This window comes from Pempheris klunzingeri, chromosome 12 (assembly GCF_042242105.1).
Source record: "Pempheris klunzingeri isolate RE-2024b chromosome 12, fPemKlu1.hap1, whole genome shotgun sequence".
Taxonomy (NCBI): domain Eukaryota; kingdom Metazoa; phylum Chordata; class Actinopteri; order Acropomatiformes; family Pempheridae; genus Pempheris; species Pempheris klunzingeri.
The window spans coordinates 10183998-10195053 of record NC_092023.1 but is presented as its reverse complement, the minus strand read 5'-3'; the positions used below and the strand labels follow the sequence as shown (position 1 = coordinate 10195053).

At 39.6% G+C, this 11056-nt stretch overlaps 1 protein-coding gene across 1 annotated transcript; it reads left to right on the top strand.

Annotated features, from left to right (window-relative positions):
- Positions 1-2284: 2284 nt before the first annotated feature.
- On the top strand, positions 2285-9572 carry rtkn2 (rhotekin 2). Its single transcript, XM_070841263.1, has 13 exons — positions 2285-2419; positions 3885-4084; positions 4390-4448; positions 4667-4720; positions 4834-4951; positions 5331-5531; positions 6165-6259; positions 6771-6877; positions 6974-7105; positions 7684-7852; positions 8064-8171; positions 8503-8798; positions 8859-9572. Exons 1-13 carry the CDS (start codon positions 2285-2287, stop codon positions 9195-9197), a joined length of 2013 nt encoding a protein of 670 aa, XP_070697364.1. The 3' UTR covers positions 9198-9572.
- The last annotated feature ends 1484 nt before the right edge of the window (positions 9573-11056 follow it).

Below are 11056 nucleotides of genomic sequence, written 5' to 3'. Positions count from 1 at the left end.
GAAGATGTAGTTCAACTTGCTAAATCTGTGGACTACTGTAGAAAACAGTGACATAATTATTAATTATTTATTGTTATCCATTTTATTCTGTTTCTTGTATGAGTCTATTTATACATAAGAGGTGTCATCCTAAATAATATTGTAAAAATATGTAATGTTTTTAATGTATTAAAATATATTTTATAATATTCTGTCTTCGCTAAGGAGCTATTGCACCCCTCGTTTCAACACAATTAGCATAGATTAAAATATACCAATCAACAATATAACCATTAATTTAATATTAGTTACAAAACTTTCTTCCAATGTCCTTAAAGAATATGAAAACAATGAGACAGTCTTAGCATGTTAATTAGTGCTATTTTTCAACATAATGAAGATGTGTCTTAATTCATTTGCTAAATAAAAGTGGGTACATTTTAGGCTTTGTTCTGTGAATCACGTTTGTGTGTCATGAGCACCTGTCATGTAAACGAATTGGGTTCATGTAGCTTCAGACAGTACTTCATATACACATTCTATGTTCCGATTTTTTAATGTTTATATTTATTATATTTCTATGAAAATCTGTCATTCTAAGGCACATGATTGGAAATGAAATTAGGCTTTTCTGCATAAAATCACAAAATGAAAAAAATTGATGTTATCCTGATTCTGCACCAGGGGTACACTATCAAATTAAATAAATTCAGAATTGTTTGTTTTATAATTTGTTTGTCAAGTTTGATTTCATAGTAGGAAGCGTGAATCAGGGAAAAAAAGGCAGCTGAGGTGTGGATTTCCATTTAAGTAGGCTAAAAGAACCAAAGTCAAACGTATGTATTCATATGATTTTCAACTAGCACAACCATGTTGGATCTAATAAATCAGTCGCAGCTAAAATGGCACTTACTAATGTTACTGGATCATGCACAGCATGAAATACAAACTAAAGAGACATACAGCTTATGGCAGGAGGGTTGCATAGAAAATGACCTACAGAAGGCAAAGTAGCTGACATCACTGTCCACAGGCTGGATCAGAGGATTAAATGTGCATCTAATTTTAATTTTAAAGACTCTACCTTTTAATTTTGAAAGCATATGGTATTTCCGGAGTTTGTGGTTTCTATGTCTGTGGCTAAGCTGCTTGACTCGTCCTCAGCAGCGCCTGCGTCTACACTTCCAACCATGGACGCTTCCAACTCGACCGGGAGTCCGTGTCAGCCAGAACCGGGTGGGCGGGTTTCCTGGACTCACTGGTCACGTTTCAGGGTCTTTAGTCACTGAACCATCAGCTGGGCTGCGCAGCTGGTTTCAAAATGATTGCCTGCTGCAAGATGCGCAGCTCAGATAAACAAGGATTCATTTGACCAAAGACATGAACAAATTAAATTAGGATGTAGCAATACAAAAATATAACAAAATCACCCTTACTAAGCTAATTTTTCTGGATAAAACATGCATCATTAAAAAAAAAAATATTCCAGTTTAGAGATTTTATACAGCTTATTGTCATGGTAAATAAAAGCCTATAAAAACCTACTCACATCTAAAAGTTTGTTGCATTTTGAGGTCACTGAAATGTTTTGTTTGCATTTACATATGTTTGGGCTTTAGCTTACCCTGAGAAATCTGTACCATGTTACAAAAGGTAAGAAGTAAATTATATGCTACCAACTATTATCTGTAATTTTAAGTATTTTAAAACTGTATTTTTCAAATGTATACTTCCTCCAAAAATAATAGCGTAAAAAAACAAGATATTTTTACCGTAAAAAAATTCAAATCGAAAACGGAGCACTTCCCTAATTTGTCTATCACAATGACGTAATGACGCTCCCTCCCTGTCCGCCTGGAGCACTCGGCTTAAATATTTGGTAGTACCGTCTGGAAGGGCGGGACGTTTCGTTGATATTTATTTTCGAACTGTATATGAGATTTTGCTGATCTTGTGCACCTTTTTTCAAAAAACCTTTTCTAAGCTAATGTAGGCTACTTCACCACCACCTTAATCTGGCATTCACATTCTTGTAAAGTCTATTTTATGGTTGGTTGTGTCTGTCAAACTCATTTTAATTTTAGTATCTTAAACATAGTGGTTAAGTTGTAACCTCATTCTTGATTTGTAATACATTTTTTAACTTCCCAAGTTCCAAAGTTTTTATTTAGAATAAAGGACGCATTGCCCTTTTTACTCGACAGCATTAGTATCACGGTAGACGCTGTGACTCAAATCGAGCCGCCTCGTCCGTTGGTAGTTGGAGCAGGAATGTGCTGCTGTTTCCAGCGAATGGACAGACAACATGGACGACCAGCGGGATGTTCAAACCTCTAAGCGAAACGGGAGCTCCAGGTCGTTGTTATCGGCCGGCTCCGCGGTGGCTATGGAGATTAAACGGAAGAAAATACGACAGAGTGCCTTATTCCTCCAAACAGAGGTATGGGTGAAGAAATGGATCGTGGGCTTGTGTGTTTTTTTGCCATCAGCAGTGAATCATAATGACAGTTCAGTTGGTGCTCCGAAGTGCACCGTACTAAAGCGAACAAGCTAATGCTAATACATGCGGTTCTTTTTAGTTTACACAGACAAATAACAGCTAGCTTGTGTGATTTAATAACTTAAATAATCCACCGCCTGTCTTAAACATTCACCCACCGCCAAGACAAAGCTAGCCAGTTTCACCTGCTCTCCAATACGGGACTCGCCCCTTCCAGCATTATTCAGTTCCCTGAAACCAGAGTCGTGCTCTCTGTGTTGTTGAATGTTGCTTACCGTGTGCAGAAACAACGCTCCTCTCTTTCCTCTAACGCCGCTCAAACTAATGTCTTTTCAGACCAAAAGCATGAAACGATGCGCAAGTCTTCTGAATGACACTCAGCAGATAGTTGACGATATGAATTTGTTGTACATACGACAGATTTCTAAGAAGCTACAGGTGCATATTTTGCTTTATATGTGGAGAATGATGATGTTTGAATCCCTAACACAGCTGTGCATGCTCCTCTTAACTTTACTTGACCAATTCCAACCCACCAGCACCACATTTCCATCTTTAAAAATTTTTTTATTTTGAATTTAGTATAAGATGCATTCACACCAAATTATATCAGACATCATCATACTGTGTTACAAACGTGTTAGTTAGAACCACCCAGGTCCATTTTTCCTGCCACTGTTCGCTTTTCTTTGCAGCATGCCAGTCATACATTTCCATACTGCCTCGTCACAAATTGCATATGATCTACATATCTGTACTTCATGTACTCATTGTCAATCCCATCTAGCATATACAGTGCATTGGTCATCATTCCACCTCACACTCTAATCAAGAAGTTGCTCTTGATTTGATGAAAAGAAGTTGGCCTCACCAGCACAAGTCTGACATTTTTATGATCAGTGTATCATTGTCAGATTGTGGCGGTAGCAACCAGTGGCGTCAGAGGATCTCATTTCCAGAGAGGCTTTTAATATTTGGTTGTCTTATGTCTGTCACAGGGAGCTCTGAAAGCTTTCGCTCTTGTGTATGCCAGACAGTCTGAGCCTTTTTGTGTTGTTCTACAAATTGGTCTTCCATCTTTGCCAAAAAAAACAACTCAGATTGAGAGGCACATACGGCGAAGTGCACTGTAGAGGCTGGAAGAGTGTTCTTGTTTGTGTATAATAAAAATGATTCAACAGTTTTAACACTGGAAGAGATATTTTTCTTCCTTAAAAAACAACAATTCAAGGGCAACTTCGCTCTAACTCCACTTTAGTCAAATCAGTTTTGCACTCATTATGTCTTATTATAGCATATTGTTTGACAGACTAAAACAATTCAAAACATCCTTGCAAGCTGCTCATATGTGTCTTGACATGGATTCTTCTGGTCGTGTTCTCGTTTGTATGTTCTGTCCAAGAAGAACACTAACATACAAGAAAAGCTTGACTTTGAGATGCGAATGCGGGACGGCGCCTACAAGCTGCTGCTCGCCTGCAGTAAGAGAGAACAGGTTCTGAACGCCTCCAAGAACCTGCTGACCAGCAACGCCAGGATCAAGGCGTATCTCACACAGCTGCAGAGGAAGAAAGAGGAGCAGGACATGATGGGAGCAGTCAGGAGGTGAGGAATTGGGTGTTTTAGTGTGTTCTCATGCATGGAACATGTCTTGTGTACGTTTTTAAGCAGCACAGTTACAGTCACTTTCAGCACACATGATGAAATAGTCATAGATCAAATTGTAATATGTCAAAAACTCAACTTAAATGAACAAAGTTATACTGGGGAAAGAATTAAAAATGAAGCAACTTGATTTAAGACAGGTCTGAGTGGGTTGTGGACAGAGAGTTTTAAATGTGAAGTGGTGTTTATGTACTGATACACAGATTGTGGTAGATTGTAATGTTTGATTCTAAATTGTATTTCAGACTGTCAGATCCAGTTTCAGATGACCGGGTGCCTTGTAATGGGACAGTTGCAATGTCTGGTAAGGTCGCTCCCCCTTTGTCTAGAATCATTTAGTACTAGAGTGTCAGTTCACAATGAGACACAAAATTAAGTATTAATTAAGTATTATTTTAATAGTAGAGTAGAGTAATGGAGAATAGTTTTAAGGCAGTTTATTTCCACAACATGAACATAAAGCATTTTAGAAATTAACGATTTTGCTTTGTTAATTAACTTTTCCCCTCTCTGCTGATGTAGGGCTGCGCATTCCTTTGCTGTGGAGGGATTCAGACCACTTTAACAACAGAGGGAGTGAGTTTCTCCTCGCTTTGCTAACAAATACGTCTTCTGTTTAGCTTTGCCTCGTGTTATTTTGTGGCTACTTGCTGCACCAACACATACCGCACATCCCCTGTGTTTATTAGGCTCTCGTAGAGTGGCGTTGTTCTGTCTGATCCAGCTCGGCTCGGAGGTGTTCGACACAGAGATGGTGGTGGTGGACAGATCAGTCACTGATGTCTGCTTTGAGGGAGTCACCATCTTGTAAGTATTTATTGAACATGTCCAGTATGCAGTGTAATGCACTTAGGACAGCTGCACCTAGTTTTAGGGAGCCCCTTTTTGGTGCTGCTGTACAGGTGTAGTTGTATTAAGTTATATTAAGAATATGTTGATGGAAATTTGTTCTTTATTTGTTATATGAAAAGCAGAATATGTATTTGAATTTGTGTTTCTACAAACACTGACACATCTCTTGTTAGGGACTTTACTGGTCACAATTGATGTTCAATAAAATGTATTATATATAAATCTTATATATGATCTATTTGTTTTTAAGTTTTTTTTTCCCCCTGTGATAACATTGTTTCTATAAATGTTAATGCTTATGCTCCTATTGAAGTTACTCCATCCTCTGTCATAGTAAAGAAGCAGTTCCTCAGTTTGAGCTGAGGGTGGAGCTGTGGAGCTGTGCCCTGGAGGAGGAGCTCACATTGGTAAACACGCCAAAGAAATTGGCCAAGAAGCTCCGCAACTCCTTTGGAAAGACTGCTGGGAAGAAGCTCTGCCCTCTGCTGGACTCTCCAGACCCTGACACCTTCCTGCAGTGCAACCCCATCCCCCTGTATGTATTGTATCATCCCATAAAACCCTTTACAGACTCCTGGCTCTCTATTTAACATTTGTTTTGCAGTTGAGAACAAACTTGATTATAGCCTGTTACTGAAACAAAGGGTGTAAGTACAAGCTCACACAGCAGGTTTGTAAACAAATTACACTGATAGAGTGCTGAAATAAAGGTTAAATCAATATTCGGGGTTATGAGTACTCATGTTAACCTCTGGATATTCAGAGATTTTTTTTGTGCCAATAAATTGAACTATTTTATTGGAAAAAAGTGTGCACTATTATGTGCATTGTTTGTGTCTGAGAGGAAGAGTGTATTTAACAACATTTACAGTGGTGAATCTCAGTTGAACATCTGTAAGTGATACATACCACCTGTTCAGTGGGAGGAGAAACATTGGGTCCATTAGGCCCTTGAACAAAGGGATAATTTACAAAAAGCAAAATACTGTAAAGTATGCACATATGTTGGGGTGATGTATTTATTATTATTTCTTGCTAGGGTTAGAGGTGAGCATGAATCTTTTATGGTTAATCCTGGGAAAGCCAAGAATTGAAAACAAGTCAATGCAGTATACTTGAAAGAATGCTAAACTCTGTATGTGTTTGTCTATGTGCCTACCTGTACCAGTGGAGCCAAGTACAGCCTGCTGGCCTACACTACACTTTGTCTGCCTGAGGCTGAAGGCAGCTTTCAGTCTCACTCCCTCATTGTCCTCCAAGGCGGTAAGAAGCAAAGGCACAGAAATGTAATATCTGGGGATATAAAGGGATTAGGCTTTTTAGCTCCTGATTTGATTCAGCAATGTGGTAATGATATAATGTTCATAAAAATCTAAAATTGAACAAAATAACCTATGATTGAAGTTTAGCTTTGATTACTTTTCTTCCTTTGTGTGAGTGATTAAATGGATAAGAAAGTGGGTGCTAAGGCAGGTTTTTGTTATCCCTCTCTAATTTCAGGGGTGAACGTTTGGTACATTAGTGTTCAGATCTGCAGTGCATATGAGTTTAAATGGATGTTATTCTTAAATGCTCATATGCCAAGAGGCTATATGACAGAAACATACATCAGGTGTAACACTACACCATAGTATGGTTTTATCTTTTTACTCAAGCCTGGAAGGGTTCATAATAAATACCTTTATCTTTACATAATGCATATAGTTGTCTCTTAAGATTAACATAGATCTCTATAATCTTGTTTCATTGCCCCTGCTGCTCTTTGTACCCACAGCTGAGTGGTCGTCTTGGCTTCCGCTCTATGGCAACCTTTGCTGCCGGCTGGTGGCCCAGCCTGCCTGCATGACACAGAACATGATGACCGGCTACCTGAGCCAGAAGGTGCGTTGACAGCTGATTTCATTAACATTAGTTCCATAGCTCCTTCCTTGGTTAAATACTTTAGTTCCTTTTTTTTTGTTATTTGGTCATTTTCAGCAAAGTGTGGAGGGGATGTACCGCTGCTGCAGTCTCTACTGTGTGCTGAGTGCTGGCTTTCTGTCCTGTTACTTCAGCCCAGAAGAAATCGATGCTAAAGTGCAGCCTAATCTCAACGTACCCATCAACACGGTTAGACAGAATCCAAACCTACACACTCCACACCCTCATTTGCATTTCAGGCTCAGTTCTGTTGAGCTTGTTGATTGAAAATACAAGCTACAAGGGAAAGATGATAAACCTCACAGTAATGGAAGCAGTTACTCTGATGTGTCTTTACTTTCTGTGTAAATGCATTCATTAGATAAATAAATGTGAAGGTGGAAAAGTAGAAATGTTAATGGAATAGCAAAATACTTGTTATTATCATTGTTTTTACTATCACCACATTATTATCTGTTTTATTTTGCTGTCTAGTCAGTGGAACTTTCAATTAAATCATAAGCAAAAACATTGCATTCATTATTATCATTATCATTATTAGAATCTCAACTCAGAGTTTTCCCTAGCATTTGCAGAATAACCAAAATACAAAATGTCACATTATTCACTGAGATCCTGCTTGCATCTTTGACATTTCACTGCTGAATTAATTTTTTTCTGCAATATCAGCTATGTACTTTTTAGTGCAATATCTTGCATAGCACTCTCATTTGTTTACAGAAAACTCATTTTCAGCTAATGATAGGTTATTTGTGGTGTTCCTGCAGGACTCCCGCATCCGTGTGATGGAGAAGGAGTCAGCAGGACGGAAATCCAGGAGTCTGTCCATCATCAACCCTTCACCTGAGGGATCCCAGACCGTCATCTTCACCACAGAAACAGGGGAGCAGCTGGAGGACTGGCTGGACGCCCTGCACCAGCACCTCTATGATCAGAGTGAGTGTGTTTCTGTGTAAAGATACAGCAGAAAGTTGTGTATGTGTGTACAGAGCAGGTACATGTTTGTATGTTTCTTATAAAGGTTTTGTGTGTTTGAGAATATATAAAGAGAAGGTGAAGTGTGTGTATATGAGTGTGTTTGGGCAAGAAGAACAGACAGTATAACCTTTTATCTGTGTCTCTCATGCCTCTCCTTATTTACAACCAGGCCAGTGGCTGCACTGCTGCAACCAGCTAATGAAGATCGAGGTCGCGTCACCACGGAAACCATCACTCTTCCTCACTAAGCAGGCTGACTCTGTTTACAATGACCTCAGTGAGTAGAGTAATTGGAACGAGTAGCTGAAGAGATTTAGACGGAGGTTGATAATTCGCTGTTTGATGTTGAGTGTTATACTGGATTTCTGGTTTTATTTATCTATTTATAAAGGATATTATGCAAAAAAAAATGGGACACTTCAAGGAAATAAATAAATTCTGTTAACTATGCATAATTGTTTTAATTTTAGTCAGGACACAAGTAAATTAAATCCTTTTATATGCAAATTAGAACACTGTAATGTGGGTTTACATGTCTTTTTTGCTGTGTCACAATAACATATCAAACTGACTTTGACTTAATTCCACTCATTTTGTTTTACACGCAGGCATAAATTCACCTGGCAAGTTTGAGAGCATCACAGATATTATCCACAACAAGATAGAGGAGACAGATGGCCACTTTCTTATTGGTCATGAAGAGGAGAAGGAAGCGCCTAATTGGTCGAGTCTATTTGATGGGTCCCATTCAATGGTGCTGCAGAAGAGTATCCTGTCCCAGAGCAAAACCTCCACCCCTTGTTCAAGCCCCAACCCCAACACTAGCTCTCTGTCCAGCAGCAACAAGAAGCGTCGTGCACCGCCCCCTCCCTCTGACAGAGAGCCTTTTGCTCCCACCTGTCCTGCCAGACCTCCCCTCCCTGCTTCTCTTCGTCCTCCGCCTCCTCCTCCATACCAGGGGAAGGAGAACTCCGGCACTTCATGCCCAGCCACAAAGTCCAAAACCGGCAGACCATCTCTGGACGCCAAATTCTCTGCCATCATCCAGCAGCTCCAGCGGAACAACGCTGGAGGAGCCGGAGGCCTCAGCCGGAAAAACGCTCCACTGGGCATCCTTGATGTACAACCACAAAGTCAGCCTCCGCCGCCTCTCCAGCAGCTGGAGCACCAGAGCAACTACACCCAGAATACCGAAGCCACAAGTGAGCACGGCTTCCTCAGACCAAGTCACGGTCCTGTTCCTGCACCGAGGAGCAAACTGAGGAAGTCTTTCAGAGAGAGGATGAACCTTAAAGCCTTGTGACCTCATCCTTCGACCATATCCATATCTAGATATAACCAACTAACCCTACCATACCACTAATACAAAGAATTATAACAACATTTAGAACTGGAACAACTGGAGTAATGTTGTAGTAATATATTTGACTGTACGTCAGCAGCAATAATGTGATGATATTTGGGACATGACTGGGTTGTGTCTGTATCTGTTCGCTAAATATGAAGCTGGAGCCAGGAGATGGTTAACTTAGATTAAAGCATAAAGACTGAAAACAGGGAAACACCTACTCTAGTTCAGTACACAAGTAACAAGCATACGCCTATTAGCACCTCTAAAGTGCACCAATTAACACATCATAGCTGTCCAAGAAGTCACTGCTACCAGTCCAGAAATAGTCCAGCACATAACCAAACCTGTAAAAACTGTTTTTTCTCTCCACATTTTATAAAGATTAAATAAACAAGATGTGAAGTGTTTGTGAGCAGATTTTGGTACCTTTGGATAGAGCCAGGCTAGCGGTTTCACCCCCACTTTTTTCTTTATGCTAAACTAATCATTTAATAGATTGGCGCCAATCTTCTCATTGAATTTCCCAAAATGTCCCAAAAATTTTTTTCTAAACTAAATGATGGATGGGTGACGTGGTCCCTTGAAAGAGATCCCAACAATGTCCATCATGACAGCCCAAATCTCTGTCGACACCTCATATCACAATATCAAGACTGTATTGATACATCTCCATCTCTACTGTCCATTTATCAACTTCTTCATGTGCAGCTAACCCATAGATGAAATTGAAAGCTGTATGTTGGCTTGAGCACCGCCATCATCAATCCCACTAAAATAGAAAGGCTTATTTCTCAGCTCTGCCACTGGAACATGGACCGAAGAAAAAGCCTTTGCAAAAGCACTCAAATTGGAATTGATCCATTGGCCGACTGTAGACGAGTCATACCTTTTGGAACTATTGACTTATTCCACTTACTGTGACAATTTTATGACCACTATAGCTGATTTTAAGGGAACAGGATTTTAGGAGCAATTGCAAGCACTAATGTGACTTCTCCATTTCCCAGAGGTCTTAATAATGGAGTGACCTTGCTTTTCAGTGGCTACATAGTATGTCCAACATAATTTAACACTGCAGACCATAAATGCTATGAACATAATTGAATGAATGAGTCTTTTGAGTGGCTAAAATAATGAATGTCCTTGTGCCTGTGTTTTGAACATATCCAATACTGCCAGCCACTAAGTATTTCAACCACTTAACAATCACGTGTTTAAGAATGGTCTCCATAATTACACTGTGCAAAACATTAGGTTTCACTACTTTTTCTGAAATTGCCTGGCCAGATGAAGCAGTGTGGTGAAAGCTACAATCCCATTTTTTTTATCTCACCCTCTAAATTCTGTTTAATCAAGAGGGGGAGATGTAGATTTGGGGAGGGAGGCGGATTACAGTAGGATTTAGTTTAAGCCTTGAAAGAACCGAGAATGGATTGTACAAAAGGGGATGCTGCTCAACATTAGCTGTGTGTTCAAAATGTTTTCTGTGCTCGGTGTGTGTTGCCAATACATTAGTCACTTTGATGTTATGCTGTATAAAGCAGGAAAAACAAGGGAAGGTTCTGGGGTCAAACCTCATAGCATTAGTTTTTTCTGATGCTGGCCTTAGGCTGTATGACTATGACTATAATCACCATAATTATATTGTGCTTCCTTTATCCTCCTCCATCAATATCTTGGCCATTTTCAGTTAAACTAAGCATGATAGAGACAAAGAGCATCAAATTACATGTCAGTGTGGCATGTTGACAGTTATTGTGAAACCTAACATTTCTGTATGGTATTTTTAGATTAACTGTGTAGCCCTGTTG

What these genes read in the sequence shown, in the direction of transcription:
- rtkn2 (XM_070841263.1), top strand. Translation starts at nt 2,285, where the DNA reads ATGGACGACCAGCGGGATGTTCAAACCTCTAAGCGAAACGGGAGCTCC. An exon ending in CCTTATTCCTCCAAACAGAG is followed by an intron (nt 2,420 to 3,884) that starts GTATGGGTGAAG and finishes CTGTCCAAGAAG; the next exon opens with AACACTAACATACAAGAAAA. An exon ending in CAGTGCAACCCCATCCCCCT is followed by an intron (nt 5,532 to 6,164) that starts GTATGTATTGTA and finishes TACCTGTACCAG; the next exon opens with TGGAGCCAAGTACAGCCTGC.